General features: G+C 45.3%; 2 protein-coding genes across 3 annotated transcripts; both read right to left on the bottom strand.

Annotated features, from left to right (window-relative positions):
* Positions 1-868: 868 nt before the first annotated feature.
* Positions 869-4,539, bottom strand: LOC124703004. The gene is made up of 8 exons (XM_047235208.1): positions 4,339-4,539; positions 4,084-4,164; positions 3,743-3,832; positions 2,936-3,109; positions 2,245-2,481; positions 1,592-1,697; positions 1,288-1,492; positions 869-1,207 (listed from the first exon to the last, which is right to left on the bottom strand). The coding sequence occupies exons 4-8, from the start codon at positions 3,088-3,090 to the stop codon at positions 1,104-1,106; spliced, it is 807 nt and encodes a 268-aa protein (XP_047091164.1). The 5' UTR covers positions 3,091-3,109; positions 3,743-3,832; positions 4,084-4,164; positions 4,339-4,539; the 3' UTR covers positions 869-1,103.
* A 4,831-nt stretch (positions 4,540-9,370) lies between these two features.
* On the bottom strand, positions 9,371-16,701 carry LOC124703003. 2 transcript variants are annotated; one of them, XM_047235206.1, is made up of 9 exons: positions 16,401-16,701; positions 16,032-16,115; positions 14,412-14,528; positions 14,110-14,196; positions 13,422-13,658; positions 12,581-12,686; positions 12,259-12,463; positions 12,051-12,178; positions 9,371-9,786 (listed from the first exon to the last, which is right to left on the bottom strand). In XM_047235206.1, the coding sequence occupies exons 1-8, from the start codon at positions 16,685-16,687 to the stop codon at positions 12,075-12,077; spliced, it is 1,227 nt and encodes a 408-aa protein (XP_047091162.1). In that variant the 5' UTR covers positions 16,688-16,701; the 3' UTR covers positions 9,371-9,786; positions 12,051-12,074. The 2 variants fall into 2 exon arrangements, with proteins under 2 accessions (XP_047091162.1, XP_047091163.1); XM_047235207.1 differs by having other exon boundaries at positions 12,098-12,178.
* Positions 16,702-24,579: the final 7,878 nt, after the last annotated feature.

Genomic DNA, 24,579 nt, shown 5'->3' with positions numbered 1-24,579 from the left:
TCCTCTGGGCTAGTTTGTTTTGAGTCAGGAGGATCATAGAAAGGTTGCTTCTCCATAATATAGTTTGTTTTCTGCTACGACTCCACGCTCTCTCATATTGGTATTTGGGAGCTGAAAGTTGTTAGCTCTGCTCCTCACGTTTCTACCCAAAATCAAGGAACAGGAACTTTGTTGTGTAGCTATACAGTGTGGGGCATTGGCACACTGCAGCCCCTTCCCCTCCTAAAGGGTCTATATTCTCTCCTTCACTCTATCAAGCAACAGAGGAGGATCTCAATTCTTCCTATTATTCTCTCCATGTCCAGCAATTGACGAAGGAGACAATCGGTACCGGTTCTTTTCTTCATTCTTCCTACTTTACTAACCTTCTTACACCGCTGACTTGGACCCTAACACTGATGGCACGAAGGAGCTCCAGACATGTTCCCTACAGACTGATTGGGAGAATACCTCGGAAAATTCCACCTCACCAGTTGTATGAAGGTTGGTATTATTTTCTTCTCATGCAGTAAAACAATTTAAAAACTCCTTTTTTCTGACTTAAGTGATTTCAGGCTTTAAGCCTTACGACGCAAAGATTGATACCCATTGTTCAGGTCATGTAGATCATCTACTCGTGTTCAAGCACACTTCCTAGATTTGCAGATACGTAAAGACATGTCCCACATCGCATCAACGATCACTACAAAGGTGCCGATCTAGGTAAAAGCGTTCAATAGGCTGCCTACAAACTGCTCATGAGAGAGAGAATCAAAGAATTGTTGCCTTTGGTGGTTCTCCTGAGTCTTGCTACATTCAATAAAAAGGCAGAAATTTTATTCGACTTCAATCCTCGACTTGCAAATGATTTCAACCTTGCAAAATCCACGTGCGTGCAAGTTCACAGAACACCAAGCTTTGATGTGTGCGATGAAGGTATTTGACGATTTTTCAACGGATTAATTCACTATACCTTATGTTTTATTTTTATTGATTGATTTTGACACCTATCCCTCCTCCTTACTCGAATGAGATAATTTTGGCTTAGCTAGAAATATTATAGCTAATTACCGACACTTGAAAAGGCATCATAGAGTTACCTTCTAGCAGAATACAGTAACCACCTACATATAAGGGAATACGGTATCCGGCAAACCCCTCTCAAATCCACCTGTAGCTGGATGCCTCAAATCATCCACCCCTTGGTTGCTGCAAGCATAACATTGACCTGAAAAAAATTGAACTCAGAAGATTGTATTACACAGTTGCAGTTATTCTTAGATCCTTCCTTGAGATAAGAGTTAATACCATTTTCACTTGATTCCAATGGGCAACAGAAATAATACTTTTCCCCAAACATCTCCTTCAACTCAGCAAAGTATGTTCTCGATTCCCAATCATCTGAACTAGGAAGCTTCGTCTTCACAGTGAAATTGAAGTGGTGGAAAATCTTGAAATAACATTCTACGTTAAAACATTGATGGCAAAGTTTCTCGAAACAGTACATTAGTTCCTAAACAAAGACAACAACAACATTGTTAGTGACTTACATGGCTGTACAAGGATACTTCCTTGCAATTAAAATAATTTAAATACAAAATACAATACAGACCCTGAGTTTATCAGTTCTTTTAATGTATTCTTTGAAAGCCACCATCACCTCTTCAGTCATCCATTTTTCTCCATTTTCAATAATATCTTTGTCAGATACTTCAGACCTGTATATACAAGCAATTCAGAATTTTCCATTTCCTGATCAAATACAAAAACAGAATATGATGATGAAGTTTTCAACAATAGTCTACACATTATAAGAACCACACGGTGTATTGGAGGAGTAAAGCAGCTAAAAATTATGTTTGGTGCAAAGTTGCAAATACCAATATGTAGTTTTAAGGCTGATATAATGTCGTGGATACTGCTTAGTTAGAAAAAGTCTGGTATGGTGCACCCTCCCTTTATATATCTTAGAAAATAATGGTGTGGAGGAAATGAGGAGCTGAAACTCATACATGGATATTATTGATATTATGCGAAATAAAAAAATTTAGATGACAAATGCTTTTCTTAACTTCCTTTTTTCTCGAACACGCATCTAAATGCATATTGGATTGTATTAGAAGAAACGCTATGAAGTGTATAAATCCTGACCGGGATCGTACAAAATGGTAATGCGTAGAGAAAGAAATGGCAGATAGTGCCAAGCAATGGGGAGAGGATTGTAATACAATGAGAAGAAACAGAGCAGATGATTAGCAACTTTACCTAGGTTCATCTCTTGAAGATTTCACCGTAGTACGCCGAGCATCTAAACAAGCTTTTATAGACTCATCCTGCAGTAAGTATAGTCGTCTAGCCCATTCAGCATCTTCAGAATGTTCAGTGACATGCTCAATAGCTGAGTTTTCATCACAAGAAGCAGCTAAAGTGGCACTCTGAGCAGTAAAATCCTTATTAAACATTCTCTCTTTGTACTCTTCGAGTAAACGCAACTCCTCCTCCCTATAGGAAAACATGTCTATATGGTTAAAAGCAGGCAACAAATCAGAGCCTAAAGGCAATATAAAGCAAAGGTTTATGCTATGCACACTGAAACTTTGTTAAATAGCAATGAGGTAGATCGATATTCTGTGCTTGGTGGGCTTATAGCAAAACAAAGCACACTTACTGCAAATGAACAGTAACACATGTTTGGCTTATTTCCTGCTGCTGTTATGAGCTAGATCAATATTCCGTGCTTGATCGGCTTATATCAAATTGGCTATGTGGTAATAGCACTTGAACAATAAACTAGAATGTCAACAGTTCAATGGCATGTTCTGCTTTTTTTTTGGCACATGTGATACAGGTCAAAATTTACAGCTCTGATGCTTCTTGCTATATTAATGCATTTTAGAGTTACAAATTATAAACAAAAAATACACCACCATATTAACAGCAGCAAAATCATACTTACAAGTCAAAATCTGATTCATCTTCAGGCTCCTCCTCCACAACAACTTCTGACCCAGTCTCGCTGCTGGCAGTGTCACATTCCCTGGATGCCTCATTTAGCGCTAGTGCCTTGAGTTCAGGTCGATCCCCTGTAGGACCCTCACTGCCACTCGCCATGCCAGCATTCTCCTCAACCCTGATCGGAACATTGTTGGTCAGTGGAAGTATGGGAAATAATTACTAGTTTCTAACAAGAAAGTAGCATTGCATATACAACTTCTCCCTCCATCTCAGTATAGATTGCGCAGAGAAAATCTAATCAAACATTCACAACAGTACCTCTCCCGCACTACCCGTGCTCTCTTCTCTCTCCTGCCTAGTATGTCGCATGCAGCGTCTAGGGATTAAATACCACCACACGGGCCAGGGGCAGAACGAGAAAAGCAGTTGATCTAGAAAATATTTGATTCATCATTCATGCATTACATGTAAAATTTATTTCTTTGTGTCACAATGCTGCATCTGCAAATTTATAATTTGTAACTAGTTGGAATTTTCGGTAAAATATACTCAAATAGTTCCGAGATAGGTTTATAAACCCTGGAAGTGTTGGAATTTTCGGTACAAAGATGATTATAACCTGTGTTATTGCTCATTTTATCTTACATGAAATTTGTAGGTGATTATATAATCTTGTGATCAAAGGGAGTAAGGGACCTTAACCATCCGTGGGGGTTACATACAACAAGGGCCCGTCATCATTTAAAGAGAAGAACCAACAGCCATGAAAGAAAAAGAGAAGAGAAGAAGCAACATATAATGGCCATGCCTGTGAGTTAAGTCAGGTGTAGGAGGTGAGTGATCAAGTGTCAATGCTTCAAATTCCCTCCTGCTCACGTCTCTGACATGCTCCTCAATGCTGGCCAGAACAAGCAAGGTAATATGCTGATTAGTCACTGATTATTATGATAGGTGGTACTGCAATAATAAGCAGGGAATTTTATATCTTGTACAAGAAGGACTGAAGGCTAGTGTGAATAATAATAATAATAATAATAATAATAATAATAATAATACTAATAATAATAATAATAATATATAACTAATAGGTTGCGAAGTGGTGATGGTAATTAGGCACAATTGCAGTAACTGTAACTGAAAGGGGAAAACCTTGTAGATCGCTTGGATCGCCTGGGGCGTTGTGAGTAGAGAAAACTGTGGCGAAGACGAGCTGGTTCGGGTTCGAATGGCCTGCAAAGGTTGGTAGATCTGGAGTTAGGTTGCACTAACAGTATTGTCTTGCTAACGTGGCATTCTAGCCTCTACTCGATATGCGAGGAAACAATAACATGGGTACAAATCACACCCTTTTTAAAACCCCCCGGCAAACGTGCAAGCTAATCAATTTACTACTGGAAGACTTACCCCGCTTGCTCCCCAATGCTAGGACCAGAAGTTTAAGGGTTTCAGGGCGGTCCTCCTTGTGCAGCTCACTGGGTCCCTGCTTTGGCTTGAGAAAGGCCGTCAGACGGAGAGCAAGAGTTTGAAGGTGGCCACGGATGGCACCGGGAGGGGAGATTTGGCGAACCTGGGGATCCTCCTTGTGTAGCTCACTGGGTCCCCGCTGGAGCTCTCTTCCTCGCTCTCTTGGTCAAGTTCTTGCTCGCTCACCTCGCTTTCTCCCCGGGAGGGTTAGTAGGAGCAGGAGTGTGAGGATGGGGATCGCCGTCGCTGTCCATGGCGAGAGGGCGAGGGCAGCCGGCGGCGAGAGGGGGTGTCACACTAGCGGCCTAGCCTAGTCCTAGTGTGGTTGAGCATCTCTAGCACACCTGCTAAACCGCAAACCCTAAATAGATTTATTCAGACCACCATAATCGCGTTTTGGAGCTGAAAAATTGGCTCGCAGCAACCGAAACATCCGAAACACTGCAAAAAAAAAAATTCCCTAAAACAGCATATTCCGTCATGGCCCCACAGTTAGTCTTTTTTCTCTCCTTTCGTCCCTAACCACCTTAGGGCATGTACATTGGTTTAGACGGATGCTATCTGTAGTACTATTATATGTCATCTATAGACAATGATATAGACAGTGTATACAATAGTCTGTCTGTAAGTTATCTATTTTTAGTCATAGCTATATGTGAGTATAAGTTAAAGACACCCTTCATATGACAGCAAAACTGCTGTCTGTAATAAGCCTACAGACTGTTACAGACAGCCTCCTTCTCTCTCCTTATTATCTTTCCTCCACATCACCAAAATCACCTGTACCTACCTACCTCTTACAGACAGCTGAGTCATCACCATTGTACATGTCCTTAGCCTGGGTACTCCCAGCGCTAGACGGGATTGATTCATCTGCACTAGCCAACCACTGATTATAATCCACGTCGGCGATGGCACATCCATTCCCCTCGACTCAATCCAGATGGAGCTGAGGCACACATACGAAACCGGAATAGAGCTGAGCCTTCTGGGCATTGGCGAGGGCGGTCGTTCTCGGGGGAAGAAGGAAGGCGCCGGGTTGTCCTTCTCTCTCGTGCTAAGAAATACATACAAGAGAGAAGAGATAGAAGCCCATGCGACCGTACCTTCCCTGCCTCGCACTCAATCGGAGGCAAACTAGAATTATGTGATTTGGTGGGAGGATAAGGTTTAAAAAAATTGGACTAAAATTTTAGTAGAAACTTTAGCTGTTTATTAATATTATTATTATTATTATTATTATTATTATTATTATTATTATTATTATTATTATAGGTAGGTATAGATTTTATATTCTGCCAAACCTAGAAACAATTGAATCAGCATTAAAACTGCCGAAATATCGACGCAACGCCGACGGGGTGGCCCTCGGCGTAGACCCTGCCTAGACCAAATGGTCAGGGCTACGCCGACGGGGTGGCTCTCGGCGTAGGGCGTGCGTAGACAGCCGGGGCGAGCCAGGACGCGCCACGTGGCTCGATACGCCGACGGGGTGGCGCTCGGCGTAGGCGCAGCGTAGGAGTCTTCCAGACAGCCAGGGCACGCCACGTGGCATGCTACGCCGACGGGGTGGCGCTCGGCGTAGGCGCGGCGTAGAAGTCTTCCGGGCAGCCAGGGCACGCCACGTGGCATGCTACGCCGACGGGGTGGCGCTCGGCGTAGCGCAAACGGACGTTAGCCGGACGGCGCCGGTTACCGTGCTACGCCGAGGGTCGCTACGCCGACGGGTGGGGCCAGCCGTCGGCCCTCTATGGCTACGCCGACAGCGACGTCTACGCCGAGGGTTGCGCGTGCTCTGCCGAGGCTGACCTTCCCCGAGGGGCTACGCCGAGGGCCCCCGTCGGCGTAGCGTATGCCGAGGGCGATGCCGTGCTACGCCGAGGGTCGTAGGCTGTCGGCATCTGCCCCGATTCCTGTAGTGCCCATTCTTTTCTATTCTCTTGCTTTCTCATACCCAAATAGGATTAGGGATTTGGCATCAATAGTGGTAGAAAGCAGCATCGACTAGGTTTACAAGACTACTAGTAGTTGGTAGTGTAGTTTTTCGCTTCCATAATTTTTATCGTGACTGTAGTTGAAGTTTGAAATAAAATCATGACAAAAACGACAAAACCGTAGGAACTAATATTTACTATATTGCATTATTTTTTGAAACCTCTTTTTTAGAAAACAAGAAACCATGGAGGAGGGAGTGAGAGGGGTTGGTTGCTACCACGGCATAGGAAAAACCATGGGAGCACTATTTCAGTCAAACAAGATGATGCAATGAGAGCCGGCGGAGGGAGAGGATTTGGTTGCTACCTTGGACTCTGGCTGTGGCTGCTGGAAGAAGTTGGTGTTTGGCCCACGGCGCGTGGACGACGGCGACGGGTGTGCTCCATGGATCTGTTTTCGATCTTTACGAACCGGCCGGCGCCGCACGATACATATGGAGTAAGGCACTACTACTACTTGTAAACTCAAACACCGGTTTCAGAGTCCAATACGGACACCGACACCCACACGCGCTCGATCGAAACAAACTCGCTAGAGCATCTCCCGCCGCGTCCCCGGATTTGAGGCGCGTCGGATAAAAAATCGTTTCTAGCCGCACGATCTAAAGACTCTTTCCATTCGACGTGGTCCAGTACGGTGTGTACGACGCCCTCAGCCTGTCCATGCTACATAGAGGACGCTCCGGACATGCCGGACACAACGAAATGCGAGGCGAGGAGATGCGAGCCCAACGCGCAGCGATTCGGACGTATAAAACCCCATCGCCTATCTTTGGTCAAGCGACGTTAGTAGCGTCCCAGCTTTCCCAAGCGATGCAGGGACGCGTCTCATCGTGCATGGTCATGTGGCCATCCGCGCCGGCGTTTATCGCGTCCAACGCTCCGCTGCATCTTCGCCTGGCGCCACTGCATAATAAGAATGCCCCTTCTTCCGTCCCCATCCCAATCTCTCGCAGCTCCAACCTCTCGCCGCTCTCAAATCTCCTCCTCCCTCGCCAATGTCGTCGTCCCGCAAGATCGCCGCGGCGAATGGCTTCGGGCGCGGCAGCCTCACAGTGGCGAAGGCGTGGGCGTTGTACCGCGCGGGATATCCCATCCCGCCGGACATGCGCCTGCCAAGCAGCGACGGGTGGAGGATGGTCGTCAACGGCGTAGGCGTCCCATCGTCGCCGAGCACAGAGCGCTGGAGGGACACGATCAAGGCCCGGCGGTCTCGCCTCACCACCGAGGAGCGGGCCGATCCAACCTGGCGGCCACCGACAATGACGCCTGGTGGGTCGCCTACTTCCAGGCGCACCCGGAGCATCCAGAACGGCGCGCCGATGTTGGAGATGTCGTCGTCGCCGCCACCATCTCCCGCAGCGCGCTGGCAGCCGAGGTGGACATACTCGTCCTCCTCCAACTCTTGCTCGTCAGGGCCGGCGCGATCGGCGCCTTCCTCGCCGCACCGTCTCGCACCCTACACCGTGCCCAAGCGCGAGGTGAAGGAGGAGCCGGAGTTCGCGACGCCCCCCGTCAATCCGAGGCGCGGCGGCAACAGCGTTAGCCGGCAGCAACAAATGCGCGTCGGCGACGCCCTCCTCATCCCGAAGCCGGAGGTGAAGGAGGAGTAGGACGACGAGGCAGCCGGGAAGGCGGCGTTGCTGGCGGAGTACGAGCGGCAGCAGCCTCTCATCGCGAACAACGACGACCGCGGGACTTCCCAGGGCCGCACGCGGCGTTCGCGGCGTCGCTGAACGACAAGGGCGCTTGGAGGGGCGACCTCGACGCGGCGATCCCCATGTCCATTCGTAACACCGGGAAGCCGCTCGTCGACCGCACCGACAACGGCGAGGGTAGACCAAGTGGCGCAGTGAAGGAGAAGCCCGTCGATGAGCCCGACGAGCGCGACAAGCAAGTATTCATCACCGACGACATGTACAACTTTCACCAGTACTACGACGCCACTGGCCGCTGCAAGTACTACTAGATTAGGGTTTAGTTTAAATTTCATCGAATTTCATTTGAATCTATGTAATATATAGCAAATTTGAATGAATTCGTTTAAGTTTTAAATATCAGAAATTTTGTTTGGGGGCGCGACTAGGAGCGACATCACCTAAACGTGACACGAAGGAAACACGTCTACCAAACACTCGATCCGACGCTATTTAGAGGACGCGGCTGAAGATGCTCTTACGCCGCCTGCAGAAGAAAAACAAAAGGCCCACTCCTTCCGTCCTACGACTACCAGCAGCTTAATGAAGTTGCTGGCATCCAAACATATAAAGTTTTTTTAAAGTCCCTAATGTTTGACAATCACCATCTACGACACCAAATAGACATAATATAAAAAAAAGATTTCTTGCTATATAAACTTGATCGAACTTGTGCTGATTGACATTCAGATTAAGAGTTGTAATCTGCCACATCCTTTCCGAGACGATGGGAGTAAAAAAAACATGTGATTCTCTTTGCAATGACGACGAAAGAAGTAATAAGACAACATGCCTGATTGGTTGCTAATATTCCATTTTTTGGCATTCAGTGGACTAAAAATGGGGACCAAAATCTTGCATTGCACAATGTTTAAAGAAGGCCAAAAATTGGCTCGAGAGGAACGGCGTCATTTGGAGCTCATCAAGAAGCGGTGCATAAGAGAGATCGAGAGGAAAGGTGATGCCGCCACGGGGTCTTTCGAGAGAGGCCACGAGCCTAAGAGAGGAAAATATCCACTCAATGTCACACGAAACGCTAACGCCATACCTCAAACAGCGGGTCAAACAACGCATGGAACAATGCGGAAAAGGTACATCAACCGGAATTAAACGAGGTGGTGACCAGAAGGAACATGTAATCGTGAAATATGCACGGAGAGAAAAAGGAGAGAAGGACTTGATCTACCGTTACCGCGCGTGATGAAGAGTGCAAAGCAACACCGTGGCAACGCTGGAGTGGACAAAAGGATCCCATAAACAACAGCACCCGGCTTGATGTGGTTTCAGCAAATGGCTTTAGCTTTGATATAGGTAATAATAATGTTTTTGACCTCTCAATCAAAACAGTTACCATCCCTTCAATTCCATCTCGGCAGCAGCTTAAAGTTGCCGGCATCCAACATGCTTTGAGGATACTTACGTTTATACTCAGCCTGGCTAACCTAACCTAGTAACCTGCTATTACTACAGTTCTTCTGTCTGGCTCACCAGCATGGCGAATCAAATAACCAGTGCACGATACTACAATTATCTCTACGAGATCAGCTGGTTACACAAAAAATGGCTTGTGTTCTCCTGGCTAGCAATTTGCTTCCCAACACATTCTCAAGATATCCATCTACCTCCTACACTTCTGGCAGGAAATTGAAGAGTCTTCAGAATTCCTCTTCAGCTTCAGCAGCAATTGCGCCTTCAACCTGCAACTTTTTATATAGTATCAGCTCTCACATATAAGAGGAATAAGCCGGCAATTGAAAGGAATGTCAGATGATGATGCTAGTATTGACCATAAGAAGAACATTTCTTGATGATAATGAAAACTGGAGTAGAGATAGTAATAGGAAAGCAGACATGTTTATCTTGTCTCTGTGACCAATCATTATGCTGTTGAATACGAGATCCATCACAGTGCACCTACAACTTTACATATGCTTCTGGAGCATGTTTTTGGTGAGGTTTCTCTTATCAAAGTGAAGATAAGTCTGTCAATGATCATCTAAATGAACTTTGTGCCATCGCTGAGCAATTAAAAATTTAGGGTACCCCCTTTTCTGAAGAATGATAAGTCATGGTTGTGTCAAACTATTTGCCTAATTCACAGGAAAGTTATGAAGTCCCATTTTGTCACTATGGAGGGTGCCTCAATATGCGCTACCACTTGCAACTTAAAGAGGCTCGGAAATACTTGGAAGGGACAGGGTACCAAAAAACTCTGATACACCTTGGAGAGGCAAAGGAGGAACGAAAGGAATGCTTGAGAATATTCAGATGCCAGTGGTGGCGATCATAGACACTTTAGAGTTGATTGCAAGAACAGGAAGAAGAATGAAAATAAGCAGCAGACAAATCAAAACTAACCAGAGGCTGCTTTCTTCAATCAATGCAGAGGCTGGGATGATCCCTTATTCGAAGAAAATAAATCAAAACTAATCTGAAGACATGCATCGGGATGATTATCGTTATGATGGTATAATGCATCTAGATGCTTAAATTTTACTGAAGCTTTGTTTATAGGTACTTGTCCAACTAGTTGTGTTACAGATTCTGGCTCTACATCACATATTAAATCTACTATCTGTTCACTTCCATGCTAATCCAAAATAGAATTCTAAAACATAAATTTAGTTTCACCAAGCATGAGAAGGCATTTGTTTTCTATAAACAACTACATGATGAAGGTTTTAATATTTTAATTGCAAAAGGAAGGGTTAAATTCTTCCATGATGAAAAGATAGTCCATACTGTTTCTAAGAAGGGTGAACTATACGTTCAAGATATTATATGTGAAGATTCAAACACTAGTTTTCTACTTGGCGAAAATAACTGTGTAATGAGGAACCCAGCTGTTAGTGATGCATATCCTACATCTTATTTATTTCATTTACTTCTCGGACATACTTTTAAATATAGAATTAAGAGGTTTGTTAGATCTAGAACATTACATTTTCAGTGGGAGGACTAAGGCACATGTGAGGGTTGTATCACGGGAAAGATGACGAATACCTGTCCCTAAGACATTTGTGGTGACTAACACCTCCCACTAAAGGAAAAGAGTTAACTTTTGTATGACTCATTGCTGGCTTTACGAGATACACTTATGTTCACCTTATAAAGAACAAGTCAGAAGCTTCTGATATGTTAAAAGTATATAAAACTGAAGTGGAGAACAATTGGAGTTCTAAGGTCTCTCCGAGGAGAATACACTTAAGAAATATTACTAGATGATTTTTTTCCAAGAAGAATCCAGATCAAATATTACAGGGAAAACCCGTTCCCATTCGGGTTCTGTTTAGATATCTAAGTTCTAAGGTCGCTCAAAACAGAAGGCGCCCTTAGATATCTCTTACCATTCCTGCAGCAACATGGGAGGGGCGAGGGGCTTTAAAGATGAACACGCTACTCTTGATATAGATATAGATAAACCCGACTAAGAGCAGCTAAATATTATTTGTTGCTACTAAATGTTTCCACATCACCCTAATTAGTGATAGTCATTCGATCTAAGATGTGTGACCAGTCCAGCGATCTCCAAAATTTACAGGGAAAACCCGTTCCCATTCGGCTCTTATCTATTTCCTCTTCCTCTATCTACTCATGCCACTGCCTTCATGCGCGCTTCCTAAATTAGCAGATACGTAAAGACATGTCCCACGTCCCATCAACGACCACTACACAGACGCCGATCTATGTGCAAGCGGTTCAATATACTGCCTACAAACTGCTCAAGAGAGAGAGAATCAAAGAATTGTTTCCTTCGGTGGTTCTCCCGAGTCTTGCTACATTCAATAAAAAAGGTATTTCACGAGTCTTTTTTTACGAATTAATTTACTATACCTTACATTTTATTTTTATTGATTGATTTTGACACCTATCCATCCTCCTTACTCCAATGAGATAGTTTTTGCTTAGCTAGAAATATTATAGCTAATTACCGATACTTGAAAAGGCATCATAGCGTTACCTTCTAACAGAATACAATAACCACCTACATATAAGGGAATACAGTACCCGGTAAACCCCTCTCAAATCCACCTGTAGCTGGATGCATCAGATCATACACCCCTTGATTCCTGCAAGCATAACATCGACCTGAAAAAAATTGAGCTCAGAAGATTGTATTACAAAGTTGCAGTTATTCTTAGATCCTTCGTTTAGATAAGAGTTAATACCATTTTCACTTGATTCCAATGGGCAACAGAAATAATACTTTTCCCCAAATATCTCCTTCAACTCAGCAAAGTATGTTATCGATTTCCAATCATCTGAACTAGGGTGCTTGGTCTTCACAGTGAAATTGAAGTGGTGGAAAATCTTGAAATAACATTCTACGTTAAAACATTGATGGCAAAGTTTCTCGAAACAGTACTCAAGTTCCTAAAGAAAGACAACAGCAACAGCAACAACAACAACAACATTGTTAGTGGCTTACAATGCTGTAAAAGGATACTTCCTTGCAATTAAAATAATTAAAATACACAATATAATACAGACCCTGAGTTTATCAGTTGTTTCAATGTATTCATTGAAAGCCACCATCACCTCATCACTCATCCATTTTTCTCCATTTTGAATAATATCTTCATCAGATACTTCAGACCTGTATTTACAAGCAATTTAGAATCTGCCATTTCCAGATCAAATACAAAACAGAATATGATGACGAAGTTATCAACAATAGTCTACACATGTTAAGAACCACACTGTGTATTGGAGGAGTAAATCAACTAAAATATATGTGTGGTGCAGTGGCGGAGCTACACCTGGTGCTACCGGTGCTGTAGCACCGACCGAGCAGCTACACTGCAACAAGTTATTCCTCCGTTTCAAGGTTACAAACATGAAATGCTAGGTAATTAGCACCACTAAGCCTGTATTAGCACCACACTAGGGTTGTTTCTGGCTCCGCCCCTGGTGTGGTGCAAAGTTGCAAACACCAATATGAAGTTTTAAGGCTGGTATAACCTCATAGATATACTGCCTAGTTAGAAAATGTGTGCCTGATTAGAGAATGTGTATCTTAGAAAAACAGTGGTGAGGATAACACTATGGTGTAGAGGAAATGAGGAGTCAGAAACTCATACAATATTATTGATATTGTGCCAAATAAGAAATATAGATCAAAATGCTTTTTTTTTCAATTTTCTTTTTCTAGAAGACACATCTGAATGCACATTGGATTGTATTAGAAGAAACGCTATGAAGAGTACAAAACATGACCGTGATTGTACAAACTGGTAACAAGTAGAGAAAGAAATGGCAGATGGTGTCAAGCACTGGAGAGGAAAATAACACGATGAGAAAAAAACATAGAGTAGATGATTGGAAACTTAACGGTGGTTCATCACTTGAAGGTGCCACCATAGTATGCTGAGCCTCTGAACAAACTAGCAAAGACTTCTGCCATGTTAAGTATGATCGGTCAGCCCACTCGGCAACTCCAGAATATTCAGTGACATTCTCAACAGCTGAGTTCTTATCAGAAGCAGCAGCTTGAGTGGCACTCTGAGGAGCAAAATCCTTATCCAACATTCTCTTTTTGTACTCTCTGAATTTACACCACTCCTCCTCCCTAAATGAAAGCATGTCTATATGGTTAAAAGCAAGCAAAAAAAATCAGAGCCTAAAGGCCATATAAAGCAAAGGGTTATGCCATGCACACTGAAATTTGTTAAATATAATTGAGCTAGTGAACATCTCTCTATAAAACAAAACAAAGCACCATTACTGCAAATGAACAGTAACACATGTTGGCTTATTTCCTGCCGGTGCTATGAGCTAGATCAAGATTCTGCACTTGATGGGCTTATATCTAATTGGCTATGTGCTAATAGCACTTGATTGGATAAACTTAGAATGGCAACAGTTTATGGCATGATGTTCTTTTTTTTGCATATTTGATCCAAGTCTACATGTCAAATTTTACAGCTTTGATCCTTCTTGCTATATAAATGCATTTTCTAGTCACAAATTGCCAACAACAAAATAAACAACCATATTAACAGAATCAACATCGTACGTACGAATCACAATCTGATTCATCTTTGGGCTCCTCCTCCACAACAACTTCTGACTCAGTCTCGCTGTTGGCAGTGTCACCTTCCTTGGAGCTAGAGAAACAAATATGAGAACAATCAGTGTTTATTCTAAAGTTACCGTTTATTTGATATACATAATCTTCTTCAGCAATTTTCATGAAGTTGATGAATCAAACATATTTGCATGATATGAAGAACACATGAAAGAATACAACAGGCCCTAATCAGCATTTGCCATTTCAACAAAGCAAGCCCCGATTACAAATAACTAAACAATGATATCATACCTATCAGTCAATTCAGGTTTAGGATGTCCCTCATTGAGTGCTAGCACCTTGAATTCAGGTAGATCTGTAACTGTAGGACCCTCACTGCCACTCACCTTGCCAGCATTATCCTCAACCCTGATCAGAACATTGTTGGTCAGTAACTATGGATATGGAAGTACGGAAAAGTAAATACTAGCTTCTTTAACACAAAGTAGCCATTGCATATAAATTCCTCTCTCAGTGTGCAGAATTTTTTTCGCTCAGACCAAAGAGAGCCAGCTGGAGACTACCCCTAATCAAACATTTACAGCCCTCCCTCCCTCTCTCTCCCTCTCTCTCTCTCTCTCTCTCTCTCTCTCTCTCTCTCTCCCTCCCTCCCTCCCTCTCTCTCCCTCTCTCTCTCTCCCTCTCTCTCTCTCCCTCTCCCTCTCCCTCTCCCTCTCCCTCTCCCTCTCCCTCTCCCTCTCCCTCTCCCTCTCCCTCTCCCTCTCCCCCTCTCCCCCCCTCCCCCTCTCCCCCTCTCCCCCTCTCCCCCTCTCCCTCTCTCCCTCTCTCTCTCTCTCTCTCTCTCTCTCTCTCTCTCTCTCTCTCTCTCTCTCTCTCTCTCTCTCTCTCTTACGCCGCACATATTTGGACGGAGAAAGTATTTCTTCTATGAGAGGGGTAGTGCAAATAACAGACAAAAAGATAGATTCTAAGATGCTAATGAAAAAAGGCACATAAACAATATCCCCCTCTCCCCTCTCCCCCTCTCCCCCTCTCCCCCTCTCCCTCTCTCCCTCTCTCTCTCTCTCTCTCTCTCTCTCTCTCTCTCTCTCTCTCTCTCTCTCTCTCTCTCTCTCTCTCTCTTACGCCGCACATATTTGGACGGAGAAAGTATTTCTTCTATGAGAGGGGTAGTGCAAATAACAGACAAAAAGTTAGATTCTAAGATGCTAATGAAAAAAGGCACATAAACAATATCCAAAATAAGTAAGGGAAGTTACAGTGGCTTATTATGTGATGGTTTTTTTTCTTGTCTGAGTCGGCTTGAATAAAGAGCACTTTGCCGAACACAAATTGTAGTTCCAGGTGGTTTGCAAGTATTTAATAGGTAAATATATATCTCTAAAGCAAACAGACCTCAACTATTGATTATCGTGGCCACTCATGTGATGGTGGTGTTAAAAGTTACAACCTACATCATTATTCTGTTTGTATGGTATTATACCTAATCACGTACATGTAATAGAAGTTCATTCAGAAATTAGAACGCCCATTCACATTGCCTACATATTGTGGTGCCACAACGCACTAGTGACATGTTGGTATGTTGTCAATTTTCTCCATTATATTATTTGATTGATTCATGTATTGCAGGTAAAAAGATAATCTTTGTGTCTTAATGCTACATCTGCAAATGTAGAACTTGTAAATAGGAACCAAAGAAAGATAAACCTGGAGATTAGGAAAAAGCAAAATAAATCAACAAATTTTATGTCATGGTTCTGAGGAGCTGCGTGCATGCCAATGTAATACTGTTGCAAAACTTTCATGTGCATTAGCTAAAAAATATTCATAGAGTTATGATATAGGTTTATAAAGCTTGGAATCACATCAAGCTTTTCAGATAACATTCGCACAGAACTGTAAACTTACGGTTTCTTATCTGTTGTAGATCGCCTGGGGCGACCTGAGTAGAGAACACTCTGGCGAACACGAGCTCCTTCGGGTGCAGGTGACCTGCAAAGGTTGAAAGATCTGGAGCTCAGTTGTACGACCAGCATTGTCTTGTCCAGTGCTTATACTGAAGCTTCTCAGAAAGAGCAAGATAGATAATCATCTTCCCTAGAAAAACAGGGTCAAGGAACAGAGCATGACCAGAGATCCTTGCTTGCCTCCTTGCTAATGTGGCATTCTAATCTCTACTCGATATGCGAGGAAAGATTAACATGGGTACAAATCACATCCTTTTTAAAACCCCCGCACACACGTGCAAGGTAATTACTTTACTACCGGAAGACCTACCCCGCTTGCTCCCCGATGGCAGGACCAGAAGTTTCAGGGCGGCCCTCCTTGTGCAGCTCACTGGGTGCCTGCTTTATCTTGAGAAAGGCCGCCAGACGGAGAGCAAGAGTTTGAAGGAGGGCACCGGGAGGGGAGATTTGGGGATCCTCCTTGTGTAGCTCACTGGGTCCCTGCTGGAGCTTCAGCTTCTGGAGCTCTCTCTTCCTCGCTCTCTTGATCGACTTCTTCCTCGCTTTCTCCTCGGCAGGGTTAGGAGTGTGAGGGTGGGGGTCGCCGTCGCTGTCCATGGCGACTTGGCGAGAGGGCGAGGGCAGCCGGCGGCGAGAGGGGGCCCTAGTCTAGCCTAGCCTAGTCCTAGTGTTGTTTGGGGAATTTTGTGTGTGAGTCTCACTCTTCTGGGTTTCTCTTCTTTGTTTATTTAATTAATTAATCCAGCGTGTCTCATCGCTGTGCCTGTGCGTGTCGCATCCACTCCAACAGCTTTGGATGGATGCACCCGCTTGTCTCTATTTTTTTTCTAGTCGGTTGTATAGAGTAATTGTTTTAGATTGAACTTCAATTTGTACATTTTGTTTATCATTTTCTAGTCCTTTGATTCCTCAGTCGTTTCTATCCTCTTGCTTTCTCATGCTCCCATCCGTCTATCAATACAAGGTCAAACTGTTTTTTTTCGTGTCAGATTTTGACTAATGATTTATTCAACCTAATATAAGTTATATGTTATTCAAAAATATACTGTTCATTAAAATTTGCATCCGATGATATAGTTTGAAGGACATGCAACGCATATTTGGTTGACCCAATTATTAGAGCATAACCAGTCGGAGACTCCAAACGACATCCGAAGCATGTCTTAGCACGTTTGGGAGGAGCGTCGGACGCTTTTACGTTGTTTTTCAGTCTTTGCCCCCATGCCAAAAGAACACTTGCAGTTTTCTCTATGTGACTTACCACAAACAGTTGGTGGGCATCTCTAAATCGTGCACTGTGGCAAGGCCATCCAAGCTTTGCCGCACCTCCCCTCGGCATGGCTCCATTCTTGCCCAGTGCGTGCGGAGGAGGGCCCGGCTCCTCTTGGTAAGCTGCTCATTGGGCAGAGCTCCGTGAGAGCTCGTTCCGACGCGGACAAGTCCCCGACGGCTGCAAGCAGTGATGGTGCAAGTCCCGCGGCCTCAATGTCGCCTAGATGGAGGCAGAGTTCCCGCCGCGTCACGCCATCGCCAATATCATCGCCCCGAATGAGTCGTCACGCATGTTGTTGCTCTCGCCGCGGCCGCTGCCGATGGTTTTTCATCGCGTTCGAGCGTCTAGAGAAGGTGATGTTCCGCTGCCAGCCCATCCCCGCCGACGCGCACGAGGAATGGGGAGGCCCCGGAGGTGACGATGATGGGCTTGCACGCGGCAGAGTAGGGCGTGGAGGAGACAGAGGAAGGCGAGGGCGAAGAGGGGAAGTTGGTTGTGTTCCAGGGCGGGGAGCACCTTACGCTGGAGGAGGTGCTGAATGCGACGGACCAGGTGGTGGAGAAGGTCAGTTACTGCAATGTGTACAAGCCCAAGCTGGCGGACGGCGGCGGCAACATCGAGCTACGGCTGCTGCGCGAGGGGAGCTGCTGGGACGCGGCGTCATGCGGCTCGGCCGTGCGCCGATAGGTGGGAAGACAAAAGGAGGAGAGAGAATGAGTGAGATGTTGATGCGTGGTGAAAAGTGGCCTGGAATTTATGTCTGACGTCCCTCATGAGCCCCTGTGTATCAAGGACGCTTCCAGCACGCCGGAACGAAAACAGCATTTGAAAACTGCAACGAGAGCATGCATTTTGTCCAACGTCTCACAAATCTCTTTAGAAAATGGTTTAGGAGACAACAACTAGAGATGCTCTTAGTCAAAGTTTGCCTCAAAAAATAAAAACAGAGTGGTTTTGTATTTAAGAACGGAGGGAGTACCTAGCGGCAGGATGCAGTAGCGACAAGGTTTACTAATTACTAGTAGTTATTAGTTCAGTTTTTCTCTCCATATTTTTTGGCGTGATTCTAGTTTAAGTTTGAACTACTACGGTACTACATTATTCTGGGGACCTCTTTTTTACAAAACAAGGTGGCAATCAGTCAAACAATATGATGCAATGAGAGCCGGGGGAGGGAGAGGGGTTGGTTTGCTACCTTGGACTCTGGCTGTGGCTGCTGGAAAAAGTTGGCGTTTGGCCCACGACGCCTGGACGACGGCGACGGGGGTGTTCCATGGATCTGTTTTCTTCAGGTCGACCAGAGGTTTTCGATCTAGACAAACCGGCCGGCGCCGCACTATATGTCTATATATATCGAGTACGCACTACTACTTGTAAACTCAAGCACCGATTCCAAAGCAGGTTTCAGAGTTCAACACGGACACCCACACGCGCTCGGTCGAACAACTCATTACCCGCCTGGACAAGAGAAACAAAACGCCCACTCCTTCCCGACGACTAGCCCAGCTAAACAACTTATAGGTAGAGTCGAGCCTAAGAGCATTTCCACAGGTGTATCTTAAATAGACGTCGGCAGCTGACACTGTCGTATGGGACGCTGGCTCTGCATCCTCCATTTGGGGATGTTGTTCCCACATCGACGTCTCTGTTTTTTTGTGATCCAAATTCATATACTAAAGGGAGGCTAACTTCTGACGTGCGGAGCGAGGTCCGTCGCCGGTAGGGTTGGGCCGAAGCGTAGCGGAGTCTGAAGTTAGCCCATACGTCGTGCCCTGTATGGACGCCTGCGAAGGGGGGTGCGGGGAGCGGTAGCCCCCCGCGGTACGGTACGGATCGTTGGCACCGCCTATATATATCTTGTAAGCCGCCGGCTAGGGTTTATCAGATAACCCACGGCGTTTGTAAACACTCCTCGATATAGTGAAGTTTTGTTGGCTGGCGCCCGTGGTTTTTCTCCTTCTGTGTTGGAAGAGGTTTTCCACGTTAAATCTTGTGTCTCCACTGCGTTTACCTTTATCGTTCTTCGTTATTTTCTTGTCGCTTTTATAACAAGTGGTATCAGAGCCCGTGTTTCAATCTAGGGTTTTGCGACATGTATTCCTTGAAGTTTGATCTACCGCAGCTGGATTATACCATGAGATTTTCTCTGTGGTAAGTGAAGATGAGGGCAATCCTTACCCAATCTTGTGATCTGGATGAAGCTCTTGATGGATTTGGCAAGAAAGATGCCAAGACCTGGACCGACGATGAAAAGAGGAAAGATCGTAAGACTTTTTCATTAATTTAGCTTCATCTATCCAACAATATCTTGCAGAAAGTGCTGGCTGAGAAATTCGCAGCGGCGCTGTGGTTGAAACTAGAATCGATCTGCATGTCCAAAGATCTAACCAGCAAGATGCACGTGAAGATGAAATTGTTCTCGCACAAGCTGCAAGAAGGTGCGTCAATGATGAATCACCTATCGATCTTTAGAGATATCTTTTCTGATTTGTTGTCCATGGAGGTAAATTATGACGATGAGGATCTCGCTCTTATAATGTTAGTCTCGTTACCTAATTCTTTTGCGAATTTTCGAGACACCTTGTTAAACAGCCGTGATGAACTAACCCTTGCCGAAGTTTATGAGGCCTTCCAGCAGAGGGAAAATATGAAATCTATGGTGCAGGCAGAGGGTTCGTCATCTAAGGCAGAAGCACTGCAGGTCCGAGGCAGGACCGAGAACAGAAACAACAACTACAACAACTACAATAGAGATAAGAGCAAGACTGGCAGAGGTCGCTCAAAGTCCAAGGGACAAGATGGTAAGTTTTGCAAGTATTGTAAGAAAACTAGCCACAATATTGATGATTGCTGGAAGTTGCATAACAAAGAGAAAAGAAACGGTACTTACCAACCGAAAAAAAAATCTGAGGGTGATGGTAAGGCTGCTGTTGTTTCCAGTGATAATTCTGATGGCGATTGCCTAGTTGTGTTTGCTGGTTGTGTCTCTGGTAATGATGAGTGGATCCTTGATTATGCATGTTCGTTTCATATTTGTTGTAACAAAGACTGGTTCAGTTCTTATGAGTTTGTGCAGAGTGGAGATGTTGTGTGTATGGGAGATAACAACCCATGTGAGATCGTGGGCATTGGCTCCGTTCAGATCAAGATGCATGATAGCATGACACGCACTCTGATAGATGTGAGACACATACCTGGCATGGCCAAAAATCTAATCTCTCTCAGTACCCTTGATGTTGATGGGTACAAACACTCCGGTTCTCGCGGAGTTCTGAAGGTATCAAAAGGTTCTCTCGTTCACATGATTGGTGATATGAATTCTGCAAAATTATATCTTCTTAGAGGTTGCACTTTGTCTAGTATTGTTGCTGTTGTTTTTCCTGATGAACCTGGTAAAACTAATCTGTGGTATATGCGTCTTGGACATATGAGTGAACATGGCTTGGCAGAATTGCACAGGAGAGACCTGCTAGATGGCTGCAATTTGAGTAAGTTTGAGTTCTGTGAGCACTGCATTTTTGGTAAGCATAAAAGAGTTAAATTCAATGCTTCCGTTCATACCACTAAAGGGATTCTAGATTATGTGCATGCTGATTTGTGGGGACCTTTCCGCAAGACTTCTCTTGGTGGTGCAAATTACATGCTTACTATCATAGATGATTACTCCAGAAAAGTGTGGCTTTTCTTTCTGAAACATAAATCTGATGTGTTTGATGCTTTTAGAAAGTGGAAAGTTATGGTAGAGAAGCAAACAGAAAAGAAAGTTAAATTGCTTCGTACTAACAATGGCATGGAGTTTTGTTGTACTGTTTTCAATGATTATTGCAGCGACAAAGGCATTGCCAGGCACCACACCATCCCATATACTCCTCAGCAGAATGGTGTGGCGGAGAGGATGAACAGAACCATCATCTCCAAGGCTCGCTGCATGTTGTCCAATGCTGGTATGCATAGACGTTTTTGGGCTGAAGCAGCCTCCACCATTTGTTACTTGATAAACAAGTCACCTTGCATTCCACTAGATAAGAAAACTTCTATTGAGGTATGGTCTGGTTCATCTGCTGATTATTCACAGTTGAGAGTTTTCGGTTGCACTGCTTATGCTCATGTTGATAATGGAAAGCTAGAGCCTAGGGTTGTTAACTGTGTGTTTCTTGGCTATGGTTCAGGAGTTAAGGCATACAAGTTATGGAATCCTGAAACTAAGAAAGTTTTGCATAGCAGGAATGTATTCTTTAATAAGGCTGTCATGTTTTATAAGAGTTCATCTACAGATGTTACTGATGCTATTGATTTTTCTGATAATTCTGATGATGAACAACAGAGGATTAGTGTGTAGGTGGAGCACGTGGAGGAGAAGGAAAATGATGTTGCTGAAAATGATAACAGTGTTGTTCAGCACTCACCACCTGTTTTGCAGCAAACAAATAGTTCCATTGCTGCTGATAGACCGAGGCGTAACAAAGGTCCACGTCCTCGTTTAATTGAAGAATGTAATCTTGTTCATCATGCTTTTAGTTGTGCTGAACAGGTGGAGCGTGATACTGAACCTGCTATATATACTGAGGTCGTTGCATCCCACTACAAGAAAAGTTCTGATACTCAACGTCCAATTTTCGTCAGGTATGGCCCCTTTTTCGTCGTCTATGGCCCCGACGATATGGGTTCTGTGGTCGAAACTGCGTCAGGCAAAGTCCTACCACGTTTTTTTCGGTTCGTCGCGTTCGGGCGCCCTTCCGCCACGGAAAATCGGACCTTTGCAGAAGTGTTTTCGGGAGCCCGTTGACTGCTGACGTCATGCAAACTGACACGTGGTAGACGCCGTTAACTGCCAGTTAACGTTGTTAACCGGCTGAAACCTCATGGTAGATGGTAGGCCCACACGAGGCCTACCACGCCTTAAGCGGGCCGGCCCATTTAGTTTGCGGGTCGGGCTAGCTGACTTAGTTTGACCGGTCAACTATCTAGCTGGGCGGGTCTTTTGGGTACTGGGCCGAGCCTAACCTCTAAGGTTGACTGGTCAATACTTAAATGGGCCGACCCACTAAGCACGTGGGCCGGCCTGAATGCCTTCATTTGACCGGTCAACAGGCAAACGGGCCTGCCCACTAAGCATATGGAGCCCACTTTCCTGTTAGCGGGCCGGCCCATTTAACAAGTGGGGTCCACCATAAAGCAAGTGGGCTGGTCCAAGAAGTTAGTGGGCCGGTCCAATTAGCATGTGGGTCCCTCTTTCCTGTTATCGGGCCGACCCATTTAGTAAGTGGGGTCCACAATAGAGCAAATGGGCTGGCCCAACAAGTTAGTGGGCCGACCCAAAAAAAGGTGGGGCCCACTTTCCTGTTAACGGGCCGGTCCAGTTAGTATGTGGGGTCCACCTGTAAGGGTATTTTACCCTTATCCATTATTTTGGTAACAATGACACCGTGCTAGAGTGTTTGGCCTAATACAGGTTTATAAGGTTAATCCCAGGTATTAGCCCAAGAGGCATAAATGGTGTATCAATGGAACAAGAAGGCTAAAGGAGACCCCCCACTTCGACAACAATCAAAAAGGGTTCTACTGCATCCTGCCGGTCAGAGACCCGGTCGGACCGGCCCCTGCGCCGGCGAGGCCCGGCGCAGACCGGCTCCTGTGCCGGTGCCAGTCGGGGAGTGTACTGTAAGACACAAAGACTCCCCGGACATGGCCCGGTCAGCCGCCCGGTTTGGACCGGCCGGTTCCGGTCAGGCGCCCGGTCGGACCGGGTGCTGGGCCGGGCGCCCCGGCGCCAACCGGCCCCTGTGCTGATGCCATCCGGTAGGACTACTGCAAGACAAAGACCTGCTCCGGTCACGATCCGGCCCCCACCCCCGGTGTGGACCGGCTGGCTCGGTCCCTGGCCCGGTCTGACCGGGCCCTGCACCGGACGGCCCGACCCCTGGTCCGGTTGACCGGGTTCCTCGAGGAAAATGCTGAGGTGGCAAGTCATCAACGGCCATATTTCAAGTGACACTATATATACCCCTTCTACCTCTGAAGGGGTAGGCACTACACTACAAGCTGTTCTTGAGCTCTCTCTCTCTCTCATACTCCATTGTTAGAAACACCAAAAGCCTCAGATCTCCCTCCTCCTCCACCCAAACTCAAATCCCTCCGGGGAAACGATAGAGGAGGACCCGATCTACTGTTCTACCAAGCCAAATCTTATTCCCCCTGGTATTCATCAAGAAACTTGCTCTCTAGGGTTCCTTGGAAACCCTAGGTGGGAAAGAGAGGTCCTGTGGTGACCCTGCATACCACTGCATGTTGTAGTATGCCAGTCGTTGATATAACATTCACGAAGTACCATTCCGCAAATATTACATCCCTCAGAGTAGTACAACAGAACATAGCAGGGTCCATAACTCATTCACTTATTATTACAAGCATCAAACATATATTGTCTTGGAGCTCCTCTTGGGTCCTCAGAGGGATACTCCTGGGTTCGAGGTGAACCCAACTTAGCTTACAATAGAAGAGTCTCATTAAACTATACATTTATTGCCTCGAGCAGCTAAATACTAAGAGTTCGGGCTGCTCGGTTACTACTACTACTGGATATCTCTATGCTTGATCTCCTCCGGAAGCCTCCCCGGATCCGTAGACTATGAGATAGTCTACGCCTTCACTCCTCCTGAGAGGTCTGGTTCCTCGTAGCCGATGATCTCGGCTCCTTCATTGCTGTCGTAGTCCTCCTCCAGACGATCCGGACAATCTAAGCATGGGATTTAAGAGTGGTATGAGTACGAGCGTACTCAACAAGTTCATTATAGATAAGAGGTGTTTAATGCACTAGCTACGATATTAGACCGGAAAGTCTAATACCAATGCAAGTTTTGATAAACATTTCTTCAAGAGATTGCTTTTATTTCAAAGAGCTATGTCCGTCGGCCTTCACCGGTTTACTAGAACTTCATGGAGATCCTTTCCGGCCGCGTTCGCCAGTTCCTCAATCCCGGAACAGGGAGTGACAGGTCACAGTTCTTTACACTCTGCAAAGGTGTGTTGCTTTACCCATAAGAGATCTTAACCTTGGTGCCAACCGGGCAGCTTTCCCGTCCACACTTCCTTCGGTGTGAGGCCCGGTATAAGGTCTAGCCAATCATGTTCCTCCGCTACCTCGAACACCCACCCTTTGTTGCATGCCCCGACCACGGGTCCATGTCGGTCCCATTATTCCTGTAGATTTCAAGGT

The sequence above is a fragment of the Lolium rigidum genome, chromosome 3, assembly GCF_022539505.1.
Source record: "Lolium rigidum isolate FL_2022 chromosome 3, APGP_CSIRO_Lrig_0.1, whole genome shotgun sequence".
Taxonomy (NCBI): domain Eukaryota; kingdom Viridiplantae; phylum Streptophyta; class Magnoliopsida; order Poales; family Poaceae; genus Lolium; species Lolium rigidum.
This window is presented reverse-complemented; position numbering and strand designations above follow the sequence as displayed.

What these genes read in the sequence shown, in the direction of transcription:
- LOC124703004 (XM_047235208.1), bottom strand. Translation starts at nt 3,090, where the DNA reads ATGGCGAGTGGCAGTGAGGGTCCTACAGGGGATCGACCTGAACTCAAG. An exon ending in GATGAATCAGATTTTGACTT is followed by an intron (nt 2,482 to 2,935) that starts GTAAGTATGATT and finishes GTTTTCCTATAG; the next exon opens with GGAGGAGGAGTTGCGTTTAC. An exon ending in ATTGGAATCAAGTGAAAATG is followed by an intron (nt 1,208 to 1,287) that starts GTATTAACTCTT and finishes AATTTTTTTCAG; the next exon opens with GTCAATGTTATGCTTGCAGC.
- LOC124703003 (XM_047235206.1), bottom strand. Translation starts at nt 16,687, where the DNA reads ATGGACAGCGACGGCGACCCCCACCCTCACACTCCTAACCCTGCCGAG. An exon ending in GCCATCGGGGAGCAAGCGGG is followed by an intron (nt 16,116 to 16,400) that starts GTAGGTCTTCCG and finishes CAACCTTTGCAG; the next exon opens with GTCACCTGCACCCGAAGGAG. An exon ending in ATTGGAATCAAGTGAAAATG is followed by an intron (nt 12,179 to 12,258) that starts GTATTAACTCTT and finishes AATTTTTTTCAG; the next exon opens with GTCGATGTTATGCTTGCAGG.